The 24,699-nt window shown below is 39.1% G+C and overlaps 1 protein-coding gene across 3 annotated transcripts; it reads left to right on the top strand.

The window, feature by feature from the left end:
* The first annotated feature begins 663 nt into the window (after positions 1–663).
* strip2 (striatin interacting protein 2) lies at positions 664–23,910 on the top strand. Of its 3 annotated transcripts, none has more exons than XM_055190915.2 (22): positions 664–803; positions 5,223–5,292; positions 5,900–5,974; positions 7,788–7,922; positions 9,430–9,550; positions 14,977–15,045; positions 15,496–15,602; positions 15,712–15,839; positions 15,944–16,132; positions 16,425–16,475; positions 17,360–17,592; positions 17,674–17,739; positions 17,885–17,948; positions 19,653–19,724; positions 19,810–19,884; positions 20,184–20,281; positions 20,369–20,495; positions 22,485–22,585; positions 22,837–22,903; positions 23,039–23,143; positions 23,225–23,429; positions 23,562–23,910. In XM_055190915.2, exons 1-22 carry the CDS (start codon positions 780–782, stop codon positions 23,810–23,812), a joined length of 2,433 nt encoding a protein of 810 aa, XP_055046890.1. In that variant the 5' UTR covers positions 664–779; the 3' UTR covers positions 23,813–23,910. The 3 variants fall into 3 exon arrangements, with proteins under 3 accessions (XP_055046890.1, XP_055046888.1, XP_055046889.1); XM_055190913.2 differs by having other exon boundaries at positions 693–893; XM_055190914.2 differs by lacking the exon at positions 16,425–16,475 and having other exon boundaries at positions 693–893.
* Positions 23,911–24,699: the final 789 nt, after the last annotated feature.

The following is a 24,699-nucleotide window of genomic DNA, read 5'->3' on the forward strand; positions in this document are numbered from 1 at the left end:
TGATTGATAGATGGATGTTTGTTAACATTTAGTCTGTGATGAAACCCTTCTGATAGTAAACAGATCTTTTAAAAGGCTATTTTTAATCATTTAGGGTGTGATTAGGGTGTCATGTAACTTCCAGAACATACTGGGTGATTATTTTAACCCCCTACCCATAACTCAATTTAACTATCCTCCTTTATATCATTATTTTTTATATAGTAATAATTCTCTAGAATTTTGGGAAAATGTCTTAATATGTTTAATCACATTGGATAGTTACACGTATGTATTGATTATGTATGACAATTTCGTTTTACAATAATTATTAAATATATATTTTAATACAATAATTCGTGGATCAGTGCACTGTAGTACTTCTGAAGGAACAGAATAAAAACAACAAAGCATAAGTTGCTTATTTACGGCAAAACACTAATAAATTAATTGTGTATTATTTTAATTTTTTTAATATTATTGTGTTTAAATTCAATAACAATTAACATGCATTACATTTATAAGAATGATTCCATTTCAATGTTTGAATCCAGATGATATTATTGTATTATAGTCCGTCAGGAAATAAATCATTCTTGTGTGCTTTTTTTAATTGCGACAGTGGCACCTGCACATCTATGTGGGCGTGGCTTCACCGACGTGTTTCTTTAAATGACGCCCATATCTGCGCCTCTGCGACCAATCAGAGTGGCGGGGAGGGGTATCAGTCTGAACTTAGAATCCATCCGCATCAGTTTCAATGAGACAGTGTGTATTTGCGATCAGAAACAGCCTCACAGATGCAGCAGATCGACGATATGGAGGTACCTATACTTAATGATAATAACAGTAACAGGCAGAAGTCTCTGGGTCAGGACAGGGATGGGTTCGGCCATCAGCAGAAGGATTCGGAGGTAATCCGATGCGCACTGACAGTTTGCAGGGGTAGAGGGGTGTGTGCGCGCGCGTGTGTGCGTGTGTGTAAGGTGGCTTGTTGCTGGGGGCTTTAAATGCCTCGAGTTGTTATTTTGGAAACATGCATGGTGCTATAAATACATGCACCTTACGAATACGATCTAACGTGAAAGGGTGATGGTTGGAAAACATGCATGTCATTATGTCAATACCCCTTTTTGAAAGGGCTAATTTGCGTCTGAGTCGCATTCTCACTTATATATGGATTTGTGCACGTACGGATACTAAATGTGTTAAGCGTTTGTGGATTTGGTCTGTCACAAATGTATGTATGTATCTCTCACATTTCTATCCCGTCACTGTCGGTGCGCACAAATTCCCATGCGTTACCATACTGAATGTATTCAAATCGATATTAATCATATGCTTTACCTTGTGACATTGTGGGTTTAAGAAATTGATTGTAACACATCCTATCTGATGTGATTCTGCTGGTGCATTAGGCTATTTATTTACATTCATTTGAATATATCTATCTATCAGGATCTGAGCACTACACAGGGAAATGCTCTCATTTCTTTTCCTATGTATGTGCCATACAAACTTATAATTTATTCAGTCATTAAAAATAAAAGAAAGCAAATGCATATTTGATTCTCTTCTTGGCACATTACTGCCTGTAGCTTTAGTCTGGAAGGGCAGTAAAATATTATGCTGAGAATTCATCCAACCCAGTGCAGTTATGGTAATGTAACATGATTGTTTAACATATTTTTGAAGGAATTAGAGCGTGTTTTTCTCCTGCAGCAGGAATTAGTAATGGAGAGATGTTTTGACTGTACATTAAATGCCTCAAAGTTATAAGCATGGCTATGTGGTTACAGTTTTACTGTTTACTGTCCAGTAGTATTGGTTCATTTCTTAGATCATCCTTGACATTTGCATTGCACACAACAATTAATTAAAACTGTACCACACAGTGGATTATCTGCAAAAGATTGTAACTTGCGTAAAATCTCACAAAAGTAAATATTTATGTTAGTGAACATACCATCAAATGACAAGTCCTCGTGTCATTGCACTAGTGTTGTAGTCAAGACCACCTAAACCAAGACCAAGTCATGACCAAGACCAAGACAGGCCGAGACCGAGACAAGACTAAGATTTTAAAGGGTCGAGACCGAGTCAAGACCAAGACCAAGACTGGCCGAGACCAAGTCAAGACCAAGACTATTGCAAGTCATTGCATTAAAACAAAAATGTAGAATATGCATATGATTAGGTACTTCTTGTCTGTGTGTGTGTGCGTGCGTGCGTGTGCCATCAGTTAGAAGTTGATAAAATAATCAAAGGCGTTGCAGATATGTGGGAATTTAACTTTGTCTATAAGCAAATAAAAGTGAACAAACACTAAATTCCTGAAATCAACTTAAGCATTTATTCTGAACTGTCTTTCCATGCCATTCACTTAACACGATGCAGGCGCTTTTTGTAATAAAATTAGAAAAACTGTCATTGGGAGAAACTTAAACAATGCCAACATAATATGCCAAACCTGAATAAACTGCATAAAATTAATGATAGAAAATAAATTTGTGATATGCGCTGCAAAAAATTATTTTCAAGAAAAAAAATTCTTGATATTTTTGTCTTGTTTTCAGTAAAAATATCTAAAAATTCTTTAATTAAGATACTTTTTTTTGAGGAGCAAAACCACCCAAGAAAATAAGTCTAGGTTTTAGATCAAAATATCAAATTTAAGTGATTTTGTGAATAAAACAAGCAAAAAAAAAAAAAAAATCTGCCAATGGGCTAAGAAAAAAATCTTGAACCTTTTTCTTTAACACTAAATTCAAGAAAAATTCAATTTGCTTGCCTCATTGGCAGATTTTTTTGCTTGTTTTGTGCACAAAATCACTTAAATTTGGTGTTTTTGCTCTGGAAACTAGACTTGTTTTTTTGTGTCGTTTTGTTCATCAAGAAAAAGCATCTTAAATTGAAGAATTTTTAGATATTTTTAATGAAAACAAGACAAAAATACTTGGAATTTTTTTCTTGAAAATAATTTTTTGCAGTGTGCCATCAGTTGTGGTCTTGACTGGTCTTGAAATAAAATTCTGAGTCCTCTTTGTCTGAGACCGAGACGAGACCAAGTAAAAATGCAGTCGATTTTCAAGACGAGACCAAGACCTTTAAAAAGTGGTCTTAAGACCGAGACCGGTCTCGAGAACTACAACACTACATTGCAAACAAACAAACGAGATGGTAAAATGCTTATGTTGCCAATTAAACAATGTACTCTGCCAGTAATTACTGATGTAGGCCTAAACTACGGCTACGGTTTTGATGACAATGATTGAAAATGCACAAGGCTGTGCTTTTCTGCAGGACGTATACCAGTTTCAACAGAACAAAGTTACAAATTACTGTATGTGGGATAATGATTTCAAGATAGGATTTACATAGGCTATATGCTTTTTACTGTTGGCCCGTCAGCACATTACAGTGCAATGTCATACAGAAAAGAAAATTTGGTTGATTGGAAGCTTCACGAAATTATGCTTGACAAGTGGCTCAACTGTTTGCATTAAATGTCAATCAGCTAATGCCTAGATGTTTAGTGGTTAGTGTCATATATTTTGATAATAATGTAGGAAACAGTACATAATTAAACCTAACCAATTGCATGAATGTATCATTGGCAATATGTTTAAAATAATCAAGTGTCTAGATGTTGTGGAGAAAGTATTTTTGAGAATTGTGAAGTCTCAAGCCTACAGTATATAATTTGGCTCCATCAAACTTTCTAACTTCAGTGGAGGTCAATTTGACACAGGACATTATAGTTGCTTTGTTTTGAGACCTGCTGTACGGATTATACCAGCATGTGTCAAGTAAACGGGTGGGCAACTGATTTACGGGTGGGCAAATAAAACCTCAAAATGACTTGTGTTTGAATAAGCTCTACAGTTGGATGGGTTTCTTCAGTGAATGATTGGTTTCTGACTAATCAGTGTTCTGCTTCATGGCTATAAGCCATCAGAATCTGGTATTGTTTGGTTTAGAAAGGGCTGTTCTGGACAGTATCCTATCACTGGGTGTAACATTTAGGAAAGGTATCGGTATTGCTGACAAAGGGAAAGCCGTTTTTCTTTCAGCTCTCAGTTAGAGCTTCCCTCCATGAGTATCATGCCATCTGCTCCTAAAGACCAAAATATAAACCACCTGACTGTGCCCAAATAGCTGCAAATAAGAGAAAAAACGGTGGAACGGGGTAAATAAATACGTGCATTAGTTTCTTTATTTCTTATGTTTAGATGCATGCATTTGCATTTAGATTTAAAATGAAAAAATGATGTCCCCATGTTTGGAAGTATCAATGAGCATTGAAGCTTTTACTCAAAGAGGCTATTATTCGAACAAATCACTTTTGAGGTTCCCTAAAATATCCCACTTTTAGCAAGAAAGAGGTTTAAAGCAATGTACACTAGAAGCGATATGTGTGGCATGTGGTGCAAATCTAACACTACCCACATTTTAAAATCATCAGACCTGCATGTTCGTGAGGTGTTGTGCTTCTCATACAGAGTGTGGTGCTCCATGAAGTGTGCAGGTCACGACATATCTTCATTTGAAGCACACTGTGAAGGACCAGCCCGGGATTTTATGTTTCACTCAAGGATCTTAAGCTGTTCGGTGATGTTAACACACAGTAGATTTGAGTAGGAAGGGCAAGGGAGAGAGTGAAGCTGGTTTTGAACCCATCTACGCTGCATTTGAAGATTCATGATGTTCATTCTCACTGTATACAGTAGTAGGTCTTCATGAGGGTTAACTTAAATGTATGTCAGTGAGTGTAAGTGCAGATTTGGATAACAGTCAACAACAGTCATTAATGCAGGACACATGATATACAGTGGAATAGTCAGCAGTCTGTTTTCTGCAATCATGATGCACTATGTGACTCAATCCAGATGCTGCTTATTCATAGTTTTAAATATGTACAGTAGTATACAAGCATGCGGAAAGCATGAATGATGAACTTGTATAAATGTAGTCATGAAAGTGAGATTGCACTTTAAAACATTTAAGATCATTTTCTGGATTTGGCTCCCTTACTCCACATAGAAATGCTACTTTTCTCAGTTATTGAATTACTAGAGCAGATTGTTTTGTCTTAATTTGCATATTTACAAGGAAAAGCATGTGCCGCAGTGGTTTCAAAATAGTAGAAATTCCTGAAGTGAGTTGGCAAGCACCCTAAGATGTTTGCCGTGTGAGTTGGTTTCTGTTGTGCGTGTCATGTGATGCATGCTTCTGTCCCACAGGGGTCCATGGAGTCCCCCAATCTGGAGTTTGAATATGGGGACACTGACAGCTTCACCGCAGAGCTTTCAGGTGGGTCTCAAACACACAAAATATTCTTCATACCTGCCGCCTCTGTTGGAGTTTAATATTGGTGCCGTTTCGTTTTTCAGTAGTATAAATTATGTTATAAGAGTGAAAAACAGATCCAATTCCGGTAAATGTAAAAAAGTCGGCACACCTCTGATCTACTGGCTGTTCTTCAACGTGATGTCCAGCCGATGCCTGACCAATGACCACCGGCAGAACCCGCTTAATATCCGTTTAATCTCCTTATCTGTTTCAATGTATATATATATCTCCCAAGGGTTTTTTCCTCCTAGGACTTTTTTTTACTTCCCCGGCTAAAATCCGGGGGGGTTTTCTCCTAGGGGGTTTTTCAGCCCGGGGAGGCAGCCTTCTTGGGCTTAACTTCTATACGTTACATTAGTAATACGTTCGCTTATAATGTTGATTTAAAGCCGCAGCAAATTTAGCTGCTTGTGCTATCGTGTATTATGTTGTGCTATCTGTTGATTTTCTGTGCTTTTCACTGCATCTATTATGTAAAGCTGCTTTGATACAATTACCAAATTGTGAAAAGCGCTATATAAATAAAATTGAATTTAATTGAAAAAATTGATATTTGCCTTCCTTTCAGAGCTGTACAGCTACACAGAAGAACCAGAGTTTAGCCTAAACAGAGACTACTTTGAGGAAGACTTCAAGAACCATGGTAGATACCGAATGATTATCTCTGTTGTGTATGTGTCTTTACTGTACCCAACACATAGTAGCTTATGTGAGTTTTGTGCTATATTAATGTGTGAAGAAATTGGATTGTCCTCATGACCTAAACATGATGAAACCGAGAGAGAAAGAGCTTATTAATTGAATGCTCGCGGGTGTAACATCTCCACCTGTGTTAGATGCACAGAAAGAGAACAGAGACGAACTGTCAGCAAATTGTTGTAGTTTTCTCTCGCCGCAGGAATATAAAATGTTAATGAATGTTTGTTTACTAGATACTTGGCTTGCTGTGTGGACTTACCTTGCCAAACCCTTTCTGGTGCACCCATGTCAAATTTGCTTTGTGTGTTTGTTCATGCACAGGTGTGTGTTTGTGTGTGCATTGTACGTCTGTTCTGGTGGTGCCGTCATTGCATATCACGTGTTAAAGGAATAGTCTACTCATTTTCAATATTAAACTATGTTATTACCTTAACTAAGAATTGTTGATGCATCCCTCTATCGTCTGTGTGCGTGCACGTGGGCGCTGGGGCGCGCTGCGACGCTTCGATGGCATTTAGCTTAGCCCCATTCGTTCAATGCTACCATTTAGGGATGGGGTTGGAAGTGGCCGAGCACGTCAGCGTTTTTCCTGTTTGAGACGAGTAGTTGTGCGAGCAGGTTTGGTGGTACAAAATGAAACGTAGCAGTTTTCTAAGCGGATTTAAAAGAGGAACTATATTTTATGGCGTAATAGCACTTCGGGGAGTACTTCGACTCGCCTGAAAAGTCCGCTCCCCTTCTCACTCTCATAATGGGAGAGGGAGGGTGTTACTGCGCCGAGTCGAAGTACTCCCAAAAGTGCTATTCGCCATAAAATGTAGCTCCTCTTTTAAATCCGCTTAGAAAAGCGCTACGTTTTATTTTGTACCACCAAACTTGCATCGGGTAAACTACAAAAACTTGCAATCCAATCAGAGCCAGCTATGGTGCAGTTTTTACAACAGTGGTAATGAACAATTACGCTTCTAACCTGTAGGGGGAGAAAAGAGCAAAAACTCTTTAGTGTTGCTTAAATAATAATAATATACATTATTTAATTAATTAATATTCAGTTTTTATTTTCTCGGGCACACTAGTAATGTTTTCATTTTGATTTCCTATGATATGACACTTTTAAACAGCATGGGAACTAAATTACTCGATGGTGTGAACACTTAGCGTCAGATGAATCATTGCAGTCATTGATTTAATTTCACACATGCATTCCACTAAAAATAATACTGAGACTTTGTAGCACAGATGTCCACATAAACTATCTAACAAACAATATGCAGTAAACACAAATCTTTCACGCAGCAGAGCGTACTACATCCAAAGGGAGGTTTGTATCGTAATTTGTGATTCATGAGTACCTCGCTGCGTCTGTGTTGTTGAGTAACATGCATGCCTGAAGGAGCAAAGAGGTCACACACACACAAAAAAGAGTGCATGTGTGTAAAAGGTTCTGCTGCACTCGTGGGTCTTTGATAGACACACATCGCTACTAAAGTGTACTAATGTGTATGTTCGAGAAAGAATAAGATTTAACATGGACAGAATGAGTGTTATTAGCCTGTGGCTCACTTGGTAGAGCATTGCGTTGGCAACGTCAAGGTCATAGGTTTCATGGATCACACATATTATGTAGCTTGAATACACTGTACACAGCTGTGGATAAAAGTGTCTGCCAAGTGCGTTAATGTTATTATTAATGAGTATGGGATTATACAGACAACAGAAGTACAGAAACCCACGCATCTCCTCTGCTTTTGTCTCAGTTAAGGGTCGGAGGTGGATGGAGTTGAGTCTGGAAGAGCAGAAAGCTTATGTGATGAGACTGTTGGATGCTCTGGAGGTCACTGACCGAGACAAGAGGCTCAAAGTGGCCCGAGCCATCCTGTATCTGGCCCAAGGTATAATAACAAAATGCAAATAGCAGTGAATGGTTGAAGTACATCTACAAATTAACCCTACCCCCAATAAAAAATAGAAAGAAATACACTCACCTAAAAGATTATTAGGAACACCATACTAATACTGTGTTTGACTGAATTCTACGTCGCATTGATTTAACAAGGTGCTGAAAGCATTCTTTTGAAATGTTGGCCCATATTGATAGGATAGCATCTTGCAGTTGATGGAGATTTGTGGGATGCACATTCAGGGCACGAAGCTCCCGTTCCCCCACATCCCAAAGATGCTCTATTGGGTTGAGATCTGGTGACTGTGGGGGCCATTTTAGTACAGTGAACTCATTGTCATGTTCAAGAAACCAATTTGAAATGATTCAAGCTTTGTGACATGATGATTATCCTACTGGAAGTAGCCATCAGAGGATGGGTACATGGTGGTCATAAAGGGATGGACATGGTCAGAAACAGTGCTCAGGTTAGCTGGGGCATTTAAATGATGCCCAGTTGGCACTAAGAGGCCTAAAGTGTGCCAAGAAAACATCCCCCACACCATTACACCACCACCACCAGCCTGCACAGTAGTAACAAGGCATGATGGATCCATGTTCTTATTCTGTTTACGCCAAATTCTGACTCTACCATCTGAATGTATCAACAGAAATGGAGACTCTTCAGACCAGGCAACATTTTTCCAGTCTTCAACTGTCCAATTTTGGTGAGCTTGTGCAAATTGTAGCCTTTTTTTTCTATTTGTAGTGGAGATGAGTGGTACCCAGTGGAGTCTTCTGCTGTTTTAGCCCATCCGCGTCAAGGTTGTGCGTGTTGTGGCTTCACAAATGCTTTGCTGCATACCTCGGTTGTAACGAGTGGTTATTTCAGTCAAAGTTGCTCTTCTATCAGCTTAAATCAGTCGGCCCATTCTCCTCTGACCTCTAGCATCAACAAGGCATTTTCGCCCACAGGACTGCTGCATACTGGATGTTTTTCCCTTTTCACACCATTCTTTGTAAACCCTAGAAATGGTTGTGCGTGAAAATCCCAGTAACTGAGCAGATTGTGAAATACTCAGACCGGCCCGTCTGGCACCAACAACCACGCCACGCTCAAAATTGCTTAAATCACCTTTCTTTCCCATTCTGACATTCAGTTTGGAGTTCAGGAGATTGTCTTGACCAGGACCACACCCTTAAATGCACTGAAGCAACTGCCATGTGATTGGTGGATTAGATAATTGCATTAATGAGAAATTGAACAGGTGTTCCTAATAATCCTTTAGGTGAGTGTATGTTTGGTCTAAATGAAATGAAGACTAAATAGAACCTGTAATGAGAATCTATTAAGGTAACATATTTTAGACGTTTGAGGGGAATTTCTTAAAATACTGTTGCAAAAAATCTTAATGGTCATTAACATTATTATTTCAAGTGATGATATTTGTGCAAAATTGAAAGAGGGTTTTTGTTGCATGTTCTTATGACACCCTTTTGTTTGTTGTTTGTGTTTTAAGGTGTATTTGATGAATGTGATACAGAGACAGATGTTCTCTACTGGTCTCGACACAATGTTTTCCTCCTGTACGACATGGGCATCTTCACTGCTTTGCTGGAGCTTCTCAGCATGGAGATCGAGTGAGTGTTGTCATTTCCCACACTAACTGAAGTAAAGCTGACTGCTGAGGGCGGAGACAGACAGATGAACAGTCGTAAAAGGGTATAAAAGATATTGAAAAAGACGGACAGACAGAACAAATGAATCTCAGCAGGAGGGAACTCTTGTTCTATATTTATACTTGTTCTCGAGAGGGAGCAGGTCGGATACAGCTCAGTCATGCTTGATATGTGTGCAAAATATTATTTAAGGGCTTCTGTATTTCTTCAGATCTCCTGGGCTCTGTACGAGTAAGACATACAGCTTCTGTTTCTCTTTCTTATCGCCTACAGTAGCAGCTGCTGGGCCATCACTGGGAGTCTGTTCTGTTCTTTTTCCAATGACTTACTCTCTCATTTCAATGGATCTTTTAACTTGTTAAGGCTATTACAAATTATACTAAGAGTTCCCGGAGTAAGCCTTAAATTTTATATTTTGGCCAAAAATTAAGAGTTGCCATACGAGTTGCATATGTTCATCTTTTTTTTCATACGAACACATATATACACTAGTCAACATTTTAAGTGGATCAAATCCTTTTATAAAATTTGTCTTAAAACTAAGGTGGCCATTCATGCCAGTTCCGCCGGACACGTCCCGAACATGTTTTGGGGTGCGTTCTCTGGAAGTCGCGTTGGTAAACCGCATGCGTCATCAAGGTTTAATATTTCGGGTTCAATTTCAGAAAAGCAACCATTACATTTCAGGGTAAGAATGAGATTGTATGTCTTAAAAGAAATAAATCTTAATTTTCTAATGTATTTTAACTGAAATGTGAGAACCTCGATGACGTATACGGTCGAGCAACGCGACTTCCGGAGAACGCCCCCAAAAACATGTTTCGGGAGGTGTCCGGCAGAACTGGCACAAATGGCCACCCTACTTTAAACTAATACCCAATACCCATTCTTGTCTTAGGACAACTTTGATAAACATTTTTGATCCACTTCAAACGTATATATACAGATATATTTGAAAATGTCGAATGTGCAACCATTCTTTGCCAAAGTAATCCACATGGCTCTAAAGGGGTCAATAAAGGTCTTTTGCAGGTAATCAATGTGATATTGTAAGAAAGATATTCGTATTTTAAGCTTTATAAACTGTAATAACTAGCTTCCGGTAGCTTCTTGGACTCATGAGAGTCACTGCACAACGTACCCATGGCCTACGCCTAAACTCTCACATGAATTATGGGAATTTAAGATGGCACCGTTACCAGAAGCTTGTTATTACGGTTTATACATTTTGAAATATGGATTTTTTTCTTCCACAATAGCATTGATTACCAGCAGAAGACCTTTATTAACCCACTGGAGCTGTATGGATTACCTCTGTGAAGGATGGATGCACTTTTTGGGGGTTTAAAGTGAGAAGTTGTTCTAAGCTACCATTATAAATCTTGGAAAGAAAGGACATTTACTAAAATAACTCCAAATGTGCTTGTCTGAAAGAACATATGTATCTCAAATTGCTTTTTTTGGCTGAAGTATCCCATTAAAGTGCCCATATTATGACTGCTTTTCCACAAGTTAAATAGGTGTATGAGTTCCATAAAGCATGTTTCAAAAGTTGTTTGCTCGAAATAGCTTGTAGGAAAAGATTGTTACCCATCTCTAGTCACCTCTGTTTCAGGGTATTTCAGATTGTGCCGTTTTGAGCTAGTCATTACATATTTATGAGCTGCTGCTCCTTTGATCACGCCCCACTTCTAACATCATGTGCGCGTGCTCAGTGGTGTCGTGAGCAGTACAGACCATACTGTGTTATTTTTATAAATTGTTATTATTAACGGTTTATGTTGCCGTTTTTGCAAGCAAAAAAGTATCACTAATAAGTACACTCCAGGAGAAGAAACTCATCATAACACACAATGATTCCAGAGTCAATTGTGATGTAGCAGTCTCAACAATACACTCGTTTTCCCTGGACAATACTAACATATTCCCGTTATAAAACATTTTCAAACGCATTATTTTCGCAAATTACAGAAATTAAGACCCTGCGGGGGATGTATACTGCTTGTGGACCGCATGCTAATTGCTAGAAGCTAGCGAGAGGTCCGGACCGTAAAGTTATAAGAGACTCGGGGGTACGTTGGCCTCATCAGAAAAGCCGGATCGGTAAGGCCCGGTCTCGGTTAGTTTGGCAAAACACTTTTAGTTTGGCAAAGCACTATTACTTAATTCATGTAGAATTGTAAAATAAAGCCGTTAAATATTTTTTTTATCTTTTGAAACCACGCTGCAAACTATCTAGCGTCTAGATATCTATATAGCGTACTGTCTACAAACAATAACATATGCATTTAAAAGGTATAATTTACGGCATTAGCATCAATGTATGATCTCTGTTTTGAGATACAGATGCTCATAAATGTAGTAGTTTGTGACAGAAGATGACAAAATATAACGTGACTTCTTACCTTTTGTGTTAATATAGCGGTCGCGAATCGAATCCAGTCTGTTTCAGATGTGTGAATAATCCATGAAAGTCCAATAAAATACATTCAATGACCATTTTTGTCCACAAATGCGTATAATCCGTGAAATAGATACATAGTCTGTTGTTTACATCAGATTTCGCATGACCGTCTAATCGCCTACAATCTGAGAACAATTTGCGTCGTAACACACTGTATATGAGATCACATTTTAGGTTTAAATAAACACGTTTAAACTTTGTTTTTAAAAGTAGGCGGGAGTATAATCCATAGTATCCAAATAGCGCTGTTATTTCCGTGAGCCATGATAACAGCATAGAGGGTATCAGCGAAGTGACTGCTCTGTGCTCTCTCTAGCTCCCTGGTGGGTGGAGACCTGCGAGCAGGGACGGATTGGCAATCTGTGCGTTCTGGAAAAGTCCAGAACGGCCGTTCAATGGAGGGCCGTCGCCCGGCCGATGGCAAAAAAAGTGTAATAACGTAATATGAACAGCCAACAGCAGAGGCACTAATACGATCACTTATATGCTGCCTGCTTCGTGTAAAAAACAAACAAGGAAGAAGAGTCGGCCTACTAGCCGTGATTGGTCCACGGATTCCCGGAATTCGAGCGTCTATGTTCGCGAGCCTCATCCACAGCCTGGTCATGATGAGCGACAGACCAAGTTAACTTCACATCAGCAAGAGCTAAGTGCCAGTAGTAGCAGGACATATGACATTATAATATAATATACACGATATAAAAAGAAATAAAACTTGTGTGAAAATTAACATAATGCGCAACTACTGTTAGAGAAAGACGTGGTGTGAGTGTGTGCACCTGTGGGAGAGAGAGAGAGAGGCGCGGGCGCGATTGAACAATGGGAGCGTAAAAACAATACATACTCTATCATTTTGTTCATATGGGACATAATTCAAATGGCAAAGTCTTTGCTTATATTTGTATACAGTCGCAATGAAACAAAACATTGTGCTTTTGTCAAACTGTAAACTCTTGTCAAATTGTAACATACAAATGTCATCTAACCAAAATCACACACACACAACAACCCCATTTAAAAACAGTCTGTGGGTGGACATTCATCGTATTGCATTGGTTTTTATTTCTTTCATTGACTTTATTGTATATGAGAAGTTGTAGTGAGCTCACATTTTCTGCTACAATGAAGAGTAAGGTTTTGAATTAAACTGGAAAATTTCAGGCATGCATTGCTACCACTCTGAATGTACTAATATACAAGAAAGATGCTAAATAATTGACCAAATATTAGAAAATCCTAGCTTGCACTTTCTCTCTGTCTTCCAGTTTTTCCTTGTCTTTCATATTTGTGTTTAGTTTTGTGGAACTGGCAAAGACCTGGTGGTTGTTTGTGAAAGCTTTACAGACAAAATTAATAGGGCCTAGCCATTTTCATTATTTCACAGCCTTATTATACAAAGTTTAATATGACATTGACAAAATATTAAATAACCTTGTCTGATAGGCTGACAGTATTGTGGCATATCAGGACATCCTTGTGTCTGTTGCGCACGACTAGGGGCGAATGGCTGGATGATGGGCCTATTTGGGAAAAAGTCCAGGGCTGTTTTTTAGCCCCAGTCCGTCCCTGCCTGCGAGTGGGGTGGTGGGCGGGAAAATTCAAACGGAATGTGACGAAACGGCTAGTTACGTCACAACGGAGCTGAGTTTGAACTCACGCAATCTGAGACTCAAGGCAGAGGACATTCAGAAACATGTATCTCACTCAAAACAGCATGGATGGATTTTTTTCCAAGTTTGTATGCGTGTGGAAGCATCAGAGGCACAAAATAACACCACAAAACCCGGAAAAAGTGAGTTTTTCATAATATGGGCACTTTAAGTGCAATCAAAGCAATGTAATTTTACTAAAATCGCTCACAGATCTCATTAATAGTGTTATTCAGTACGCCGAAATACAATACATATTAAACCATTTTCAAATCTAAAACTACGTGTCCATGACCACAATAAATTGATGGTGATATGTGCAGTGGAGTTTGGGTGGGGGGGGGGGTCACTTTTATTGGTCACTCATATTTTCTTTACAAAAAACAAACATTAATATTTAAACCTTAATTATTTTTGGGGTAATTTTATGATATAATACTATGTTTAGACAAAAACATATCAACATTTATTTGTATAAAATGTGGCAGCCACTCTTGCACTCACTGTTATCTCTCTATAATAAACTCTTTTTTTTTTCTTGTACCACCCGTTTTCCCAATACCCCACTCACTTTTGTGTTAAGAGCGCTGCAGTGTGGTCTGTCTGTGATCTTTGCTTCAAAGACACCCTGGTCACCATGCCTCTCCTCTCAAACCCTCTGCCTTTGTGGGGATATCATGTCTTTGTGCATCTTTTCACCAACCCACACAGCAAAACCACACTCAGAGAGACCACACTGCGGTTTATGCCATAATTTGTGCAATTAGTCTTTAGCCCCCCTCTTGCTCTTGAGCATTGATTTATATTCATCTCATCTTATTCATTTGGCTGACAGCTTGTCAGGTTTAATAAGCTGGTATTTGTGTTAACTTTTACAGGGCATTGAAACGAACCTTTAAGGAATTGTTGATATTGATGCACATCATGCTAAAGGTTTTGGGTTTGATACAGGGAATATGCATACTGATAAAAAATATATACCTTGTAAGCGTCTAACAAGTGTCTAAATGTAAATTTTGTATATATCCTGTTTTTACTTGCCCTCCCCCAGACCATTATATGGCCACGCAGCTCCTTAGATATCAGCTGTATTGGTTATTAAAACCCCCATTTCGATCAATTAGCCAATAATTGTTTACTTCTCAAGACATAATGCGTTTTTCAAAATTTGTACCAGATTGGCTGGCCGTAATGAGTTGGGCGCAGTTGTTATGTAAGGTGGTCTGCATAGTGCAAATTTACAATGTGATTAAGTTGTTGTCCTTTCCTTCCAGTAATAACCAGGCATGCAGCAGTGCAGTAAGAAAACCAGCCATATCCCTGGCAGACAGCACTGAACTCAGGTAAGATGCCCAGTGGGACTGATTTAACCTTATTTTGCCATCCTTTATACAGACACTCATATGCTCCTACACCATCACTTCCCCTCATCTAAGCCACAATTCACTTCTCACATTTACATTAAAATGGCTTCCAGGCGTCTTGTGGGAGACCTACGGAGGAACATTGAGCAGACAGAGACTTACAGCTTTTCGGCAGCCAGTATCACCCATCTTCATATCTTTTAAGTGCTTTATTTCAGCATTGAAATCTAGCTGGGATTTTGCAGTAACCACCAACTTTTCAGACAGAATCTCAATGAGTGAATTATGAAACATACAGACTTGAAAGTAGCTTAAGGAAGTAATGCTGCTTGCGTTAGCTGAATGTCGAGAGTTAATACTCTTGTTCACAATAATACTCTCACTCTCTCATAGCTTTACACAATCATACATTTGCTTCATTTTCTAAAGGGTTCTTCTGAGCATCATGTATCTGATGGTGGAGACCATTCGAGTGGAAATGGATAGCGATGCTCCTGAGAGGAAGACGGCAAGAGAGGCCTTCAAAGCAGAGTTGGGTGAGAAAAGCTGGAACGTTGTGCATTTTTAAAGTTGACGTGAGCAAATGTGCAGTTGTGCGAGTAGTTCTCTATGGTGCAGTGGTTAACCATCTCCTCTCCCTCCCAGGTTCACCCCTTTATAATGGAGAGCCCTTTGCTCTCCTCCTCTTCACCATGGTAACCAAGTTTTGCAGTATGAATGCACCCCATTTCCCCATGAAGAAAGTGCTGCTCTTACTATGGAAGACCATACTGGTCAGTTTCTACAAAAGATGCAGAACATTTTAAATGATTACTTGCTTAAAGGAAACACTGATCACCATAAAAAAGGTTTATTGATTTGCGTATGTATATTTCAGTTCACACTGGGAGGTTTCGAGGAGTTGTTGGAGATGAAGGTGAGAACGAGAGAGCGATTGAATCTTCCGCCTCTCCCGGAGGACAGCATTAAGGTGGTGCGTAACATGCGCGCCGCTTCGCCTCCTGCCTCGGCCATGGAGCTCATCGAGCAACAGCAGCAGCAGAAGAGAGGACGCAGAAGTCGCAGGGTATGAAACGCGCACACACATGCACACATCGGGACTAAATGCTTGAGTTTCATCACGATGTGGCCTTATAGAGACTAACATGCGGTGGTGATATCACGATGAGAGTGAGAAATGCACTGATTGGACCAATCAGAGCAAATTTCTGATCCTCTCATTTTCTCCTTCCTCGCTCTCTTTCTGTCTCTGTAAGATCTCTAAAACCCTTTCTCGCTCCTCTCTTTTCGTACATCTTACTTTCTGGATGATCTGTTCCCTGTTGGTTTACTCCCGTCTCTTCCTTGTGTCCTTACAGAGTGCCTTTGTTGATAGCTTGGAAGGAGACACTCCCTATGCCAAGAAACAGGTCTTTACCCAAAACCCCTTTTGTGCATTCTCTTTGTTGTGGGCTGGCCGTGCACTCCTCGCAACCACTCTCTTCTCCTTCACAGCAATTATTTTTTTTCATTTAAACTTTATTTGGGGGAGGGAAGGGTTCTAGGAGATACAGCTGGCCATGGTCATAAGGGCGACAGGACATGGTGAATATCAGCAAGACTCTATCTCTATCTTCGTTTCTGCTCTCGTTCTATCTTTTCATTTCCACAAACTCTCAGTCAATGAGATCTGCATCGACACAACACTAGCTAGCAGAATGGCTTGTTCTCATAGGCAGCTAAGTCACCTTTGCTCATGGCCTCAGTACCGCTCACAGATACACTCATACATTGACAAAAAAAATGACACTCCACTAATGCACCTCATGCCTGATGCTTGCTCTGAATCTTGCCATTTGTTCATTTGAGCAAACACTAGAGATGTAAAGGACTTGTTTTTTGTGCCTTTGTTAAACTAAATTTGCACAACATGAATGTTTAAAAAGGAGCTGTGCTGTTTTATCTGGAATGCGTGAGTCCCTATAATTGTGTCAAGGACTCTGTACATTTTTTTTGTGATAATTCTCTTTTACAGGGTTAAGGAACGGTAAGTTTAAGCAATAAGATCGAAGAAATGAATGGGGAAAGTATTTTTGTCAGGATAAAATGAATAGCAGCAGAGCCTGCGTGAACGATTTTGTGTGACCCTGATATGAGTCTCTTTTTGGTCAGTTCGGTTATTTAAAAAAAGCAAATTGGTGGCAAATTAAGCAAAACATTTCACATGGTTAATGTGTTCCAAAAAGACTCAATATCAAGGTCCAGACCACAATGCATTTGCTGCCTGATGTTTAACATACTCTTTCCATCACAGCCACTGGTCAAGCAGGACAGTCTGGACACTTACAACGAACGGGACCCTTTCAAGAACGATGACGCACGGGACGAAGAGGACGACCCGGAGGATGTGGACAGTGGCATCGAGGGAGAAGTCGACCCACTCGACAGGGATGTCATCATTCAACCGCCGCCTCCACCACCACCACTTCGGCCTCCAACAGAAAGAGTCTCCTTTCCTAAAGGACTGCCCTGGGCTCCCAAAGTCAGGTAAGGTTAGATTAAACTGGGTTTATCTAAAGCAAACGCAATATACAAGATATGCATAATTTGATTTATTTTTTTTCACAGAGAGAAAGACATCGAACACTTTCTGGAGACCAGCAGAAACAAATTTATCGGCTTCACTTTGGGAAAGTGAGTCTCAGGCTCTGTATCCTATCCATGAGTCATTCATAATGATTAATTAATGAAGATCATTTTTATTGTCAAATAGCCTAATAAGTGTATAGTTTTCATATTTAATTTTAAATGTTTCATCTTTGTGTGATATTAATTACAGTGACACTGAGACTTTGGTTGGTTTGCCACGGCCAATACATGAGAGTGTTAAGACTCTTAAACAGGTAAATGTGAAAGTATTTGTCCTTCTGTTTGATATTTTTGGCTACACATATTTTCTTTCTTCTGCCCCAGATATTTTATTATTACTGAATGTGCAGTTGAGGGGATATTTCACTTTGGAATGAAGGTTCTGTCGTCGTTTGCTCATCCTCATGTTGTTGCGGACCTGTGTGAATTTGTTTTTTCTGATGAGCACAGGGGAGGATATTTTGGGGGGTGATGGTGAACACGCAGCAGTGGGTGGCCATGGACTTCCATAGTAGGAATAAAAAAATATGATGGAATTTAATGGGTACCATCAACTGTGTGCTTACCATCATTTATCAAAACATTTTCTTAGTCATTTATCACCATACTTCCAAAATATTTTTTTTCCTACTATGGAAGTCTATGGTCACTTACTGCTGTGTGTTTACCATCATTTCTCAAAATATCATCTTTTGTGTTCATCAGAAAAAAGAAATTCATACAGGTTTAGAACAACATGAGGATGAGTGGATGATGACATAATTTTCATTTTAGAGTGAACTATCCCTTTAAGGTGAATGCCATTTTCCAATATCAGTGGCGGTCTGTGACTTCTTTTTCGAGGGTGCACGATATGAAGTTAATCACAACATGTATGCAGCCTGTCGTGTGTGTGGTTCATAATTTCAAAATATGTGTCCTGCGCGTCGAGTAAACCCATGCGCAGACGCATCTAAAGGGTTTATGATAAAAGAGACGCTCGCGTTTGCCAGATACTCGCATAATTTATGCGTAATCAGAGTTTACTGTTAAGGGAATGTCTTGCGTGTATTTTGTGAACGTGAGCGTCTCTTTTATCATAAACGGTTTTGACGCGTGCAGCAGGCACTTACTCACCTAAAGGATTATCAGATCAGGCAACATTTTTCCAGTCTTCAATTGTCTAATGTTGGTGAGCTCGTGCAAATTGTAGCCTCTTTTCTATTTGTAGTGGAGATGAGTGGTACCCGGTGGGGTCTTTTGCTGTTGTAGCCCATCCGCCTCAAGGTTGTGTGTGTTGTGGCTTCACAAATGCTTTGCTGCATACCTCAGTTGTAACAAGTGGTTATTTCAGTCAAAGTTGCTCTTCTATCAGCTTGAATCAGTCGGCTCATTCTCCTCTGATCTCTAGTATCAACAAGCCATTTTCGCCCACAGGACTGCAGCATAGTGGATATTTTTTCCTTTTCACACCATTCTTTGTAAACCCTAGAAATGGTTGTGTGTGAAAATCCCAGTAACAGATTGTGAAATACTCAGACTGGCCCGTCTGGCACCAACAACTATGCCACGCTCAAAATTGCTTAAATCACCTTTCTTTCCCATTCTGACATTCAGTTTGGAGTTCAGGAGATTGTCTTGACCAGGACCACACCCATAAATGCATTGAAGCAACTGCCATGTGATTGGTTGATTAGATAATTGCATTAATGAGAAATTGAACAGGTGTTCCTAATAATCCTTTAGGTGAGTGTATTTTGACAAAACATGTGATGCACTTGGTTTTCATGAGGAAACAAACACATTTTGACAAAACGAGGAACACACATGACACTTCGATCACATATTTTGAATTTGTGCCCCTCGGAAGAGCAGTCACGAGCCGCCACTGTCCAATATATGTTCTATTAGGAATTTCACTTTCCTTGGTCTCCAAAGTAATACTCTCTCTCTCTCTCTCTCCCTGATATAATCTCAAGCACAAGTATGTCTCCATAGCAGAGGTACAGATCAAGAGAGAGGAAGAGCTACAGCAGTGCCCCATGACTATGGTAAATAGCTCAGCTTTCTTCATTCGCAATTATTACGGGACTATCAAGCTGTCAGTTAAAGTCACCAGCTCGTTTGATTGGCTAGGGGGACGAGGAAGTGGAAGAAACACCTGCAGAGATTTTATATTTGGGAATGCTGCCCAATCTCTCACAGTATGTAGTAAGTGACCCCTACACTTCATTGTCATTACTGTCTGCATTAAAACAGTGCTATTTCTGCCCAGTTATTTGAATACACAGTTCCGAGTATTGGATTATGCTCATCTAAAAGATTACAGGTTGCATCCCAGATTGTGTGCACTTAAGGCAGGGCGAATTATGTTTAATGTTACTATCGAATAATTCGAAAATAATGCACACCCAAGGTGGTAATAATCAACACCCTTTTTCAACCAATCAGAGTAAAGCATTCAAAAGCCTGTGGTATAAATTGTTGTAGTGACCTCTGTCTCTTTTTAGATTGCCCTTTTGAAGCTCCTGCTGGCGGCAGCCCCAACCTCGAAAGCAAAGACCGACTCCATCAACATCCTGGCAGACGTCCTGCCAGAGGAGATGCCGTAAGTCTACACATAGGCAGAGCTCTGAGTATTTGCAAGAATGTCTTTTGATTTGAAACGCTTCATGTGTTTGTGTGTTGGGAACAGAATTACAGTCCTTCAGAGCATGAAGCTGGGCATTGATGTGAACAGACACAAGGAGATTATCGTCAAAGCCATTTCAGCTCTCCTCTTACTTCTGCTGAAACACTTCAAACTCAACCACATATACCAGGTGAGGTTCATCCCTCCATCTCTCCTGCTTAAAACTGAACCTGCTCTCTCAATGAAACGATAGGATTCAGAGTTTATTTTAAAACTGTATCCTTCCAGTCGTACTGATATCTGCTTTAAAGCTTTTATGTTTTGCGAACGCACTGCTTGAATTATGTAAAACAGCACTTTTTTATTGCATTAGCAGAGAATGAGAAAGAATTATGAAACTAAAACTTTGTGAAAAAAACCCCGGCAAGGAACAGAATGTTCATCTTTGATGTCAGCACAGTTCAGATAAATCCTGTCTGATGAGTTTGAAAGTGATCATAAAAATTTGATGTAGATGGTTTTAAGTGGGGCATAAATGCGCCCTCTACTGGCGAAGAGTGTATTCACAGTATGGGTGTCACCAACAATGCGCATCTCTCTGTATATTTGTTTCTGTAGTGTGTTTACACTACAGTGTAAGAGTTATGGGTTTGATTCCCAGAGAACACATTCTGATAAAATGTATACCTTTAATACACTAAAAGTGGTTAAAAGCATCTGCCTATTTTCTCCTGACGTGCTGTGAAACCTTTAAACGGTACTGAAGAGTCAGTTACTAAAGGGTTGTCACATAAATCCTATTTCAATCACTAGTTCGCTCAGATTTAACAACAAGAACGGCAGTCAGCGGTGCTGATTCGCAGATACCCTGCTGAGTCGTCATGTAGTTGATTCTGGGTTGAGGAGTGCTCTACTACTGAGCACATTAACATCTAAAGCTGTGATAAATGGAGAAGACACCGATTTAAAGTTGCCTTTTAGTCTCTGTCGAGAATGGCTTGAAGGAAATGATAAATGAATGCCGTCCCTTCTGCTCATCAGAGAGAAGTTGTTAACTAATGATAGATATTATGAGAAAAACTGGATTCATCACTAATGCAACACTGGATTTTGTCCTTAAAGAGACACTTTACATTTTTTTGAAAATATGCTCATTTTCCAGCTCCCCTAGAGTTAAACATTTGATTTTTACCGTTTTGGAATCCATTCAGCCGATCTCCGGGTCTGGCGGTACCACTTTTAGCATAGCTTAGCATAATCTATTGAATCTGATTATCATTAGCATCACGCTAAAAAATAACCAAAGAGTTTCAATATTTTTCCTATTTAAAACTTGACTCTTCTGTAGTTACATTGTGTACTAAGATCGACAGAAAATTAAAAATTGTGATTTTCTAGGTCAATATGGCTAGAGGAACTATACACTCATTCTGGCGTAATAATCAAGGACTTTGCTGCCGTAACATGGCTGCAGGAGGCGGAATGATATTACTCAGCAGCTGAAAATAGTCCCCTTAGTATCTATCAATAGCAGGGGGCACTACATAGTATCACTACGCCTGCTGCAGCCATGGGACGGCAGTAAAGTCCTTGAAGTCCTTAAAGTTTTAAATAGGAAAAAAATTGAAACTTTTTGGTTATTTTTTTAGTGCAATACTAATGGTCTAATCAGATTCAATGGATTGTGCTAAGCTATGCTAAAGTGCTAGCGCCAGACCCGGAGATCAGCTGAATGGATTCAAAAACGGTAAAAATCAAATGTTTAACTCTAGGGGAGCTGCAAAATTAGCGTCCATTTAAAGTTATTATAAAACTGTTGTGGTGTTTGTAATAATTTAGAAGTAATTATATAACATCCCTGGTTATCATGAGATGTCCCTACTGAAAAATCCAGCTAAAACCAGCATAAGCTGGTTTAAGGTGGTTTACGCTGATCCTCCCAGCCTGACAAAGCTGGTCATGCTGGTGGGCCAGCTGGTATTCCAGCCTGACCAGCTAAGTCCAGCTAGACCAGCTTATATGTGACCAAAACACAGTTAGACCAGCTTGCTACACCAGCAAAACCAGCTAAAACCAAGCTGGAGACCAGCTAAAACCAGCTCACCAGCTTATGCTGGTCTTAGCTGGATTTTTCAGTAGGGGTACTAAACTAAATGCTAATGTTTTTGTTCTCACACAGTTTGAATACGTGGCACAACATTTGGTCTTTGCCAACTGCATCCCCCTCATCCTTAAATTCTTTAACCAGAACATCATGTCCTACATCAGCGCCAAAAACAGGTACGTTCTGTTTTCATTCAGTCTAATATGTACTATATATATATATATATATATATATATATATATATATATATATATATATATATATATATATATATATATATATATATATATATATATATATATATATATATATATATATATATATATATATATATATATATATATATATATATATATATATATATATATATATATATATATATATAAAGAGGTGGTATATTTTAAACTTGGTGTGTTTCTGTTGGCAGTATATGTGCCCTGGATTTCCCACATTGTGTTGTTCATGAAATGCCTGAACTCACAGCTGAAAGCTTGGTAATGTTTTCTTAAACATTATGCTGAAGGAATTTAATTGTTTTTAGCTTATCTATGAAAAAGTTAATTAAAGAAATGGCCATTATTATTTGTGAAAATTGTTATGATGGTAAATGTGTATGTGTGCGTAAACAGGAAGCTGGTGACACGAATCAGTTCTGCTGGCGTAATCTCTTCTCCTGCATCAACCTACTAAGGATCCTAAACAAAATCACAAAATGGAAACACTCCCGAACTATGGTATGACGGGTTGTTATTTTTATACAACACGTGGGATCTTTCCCGATTTGGCCTTTTTAATCTGGATCTTTCCCTTCACAGATGCTTGTGGTCTTTAAATCCGCACCGATACTGAAACGAGCGCTCAAGGTCAAACAGGCCATGATGCAGCTCTACGTCCTCAAACTTCTTAAGATCCAGACCAAGTACCTGGGACGCCAATGGAGAAAAAGCAACATGAAGACAATGTCCGCCATCTACCAAAAAGTCAGACATCGACTGAATGACGACTGGGCATACGGGAATGGTACAATTGGTTTCTTTATCATGCGATCATACAAAACATAAAAAAATCACAGAGAAAGCATCTGGGCTGGTAAACATAAATCAAATATGTATAATTTTCAAATTAAGATGATCTCTCTTTCTCCTCTACCAGACATTGACGCACGGCCGTGGGACTTCCAGGCTGAGGAATGTGCACTCCGAGAAAGCATTGAGAAATTCAACACACGGCGTTATGATAAGAATCAAAACAGCGACTTTATACCCGTCGATAATTGCCTCCAAAGCGTTTTGGGTCAGCGTGTCGACTTGCCCGAAGACTTTCATTACAGCTATGAGATGTGGCTAGAAAGAGAGGTCTTCTCACAACCTATCCAATGGGAAGGTCTGCTTCAGGCTCAGTGATGCAATATTGATTATTATCATCAACCGATCACAATATTATAGAGGTGCTTTATGTTTAAAAAAAGACACTTGTATTCTTTATTAAACTGACACAATTACTGTGGACTCACAAATGCTTATAGCACCGAGGGCCTGCTGTTCCTGTTTTGTAAATGAGTGCTTGTAAATAGATATACAGGCCCTCCTTTGATAAATCTGTTTAAAGAGCATGGCTCGTCTGCTGCTTTGGCTAAAATCATATAAATATATATTCTGTGTATGAAATGAGAGATATCTTCAATAACTGAAGCACAACTACAGTATTCTAACATTATTAAGATTTATTGTATTGTCACTTATTGTGTCAAACTGTCAACATTTTAGACAAGAGTCTCTAAACTTCACTTATTACTGATATTGTGTTAAGTAGGGTGTCAGTGTTCTTGTGAAAGCAACTTTTCAGTCCCCTTTGTCTCTGCGTATGACATCACACAAAGAGTGTGCAAAACACAATACACACATTCAAAGTGTCCTTGGTGACTATACCGTCACCCACATCGAAAACACGGTACTCACTAAAAGGTGCTAATTTTTACCACTTCATTTATCTGCTTTTTAATTGTGTCTTTATCTGGTGTTATATGCTGAGGTCTTGTGATGAAGTACTTTAAAGACAGCGAAACTGTCTGTTCTGTGTTACATGCTGTCAAAAACAAAAGTGTTTTTTTTTCACATAGAAAGGGCAGAGAATATATCCACTTTCATTCATGGGCTTGTTTGAACAGTTTTTGCAATAATATTACTTTTGTACTAAATTAAGGTGCTGTTACATTGAACTACCTATCCATGCCAAATACAACACCAACATTTTATATAAATATATACATATACTGATTTATTGTACAGAC

Source organism: Misgurnus anguillicaudatus, chromosome 1, assembly GCF_027580225.2.
Source record: "Misgurnus anguillicaudatus chromosome 1, ASM2758022v2, whole genome shotgun sequence".
NCBI classification, from domain to species: domain Eukaryota; kingdom Metazoa; phylum Chordata; class Actinopteri; order Cypriniformes; family Cobitidae; genus Misgurnus; species Misgurnus anguillicaudatus.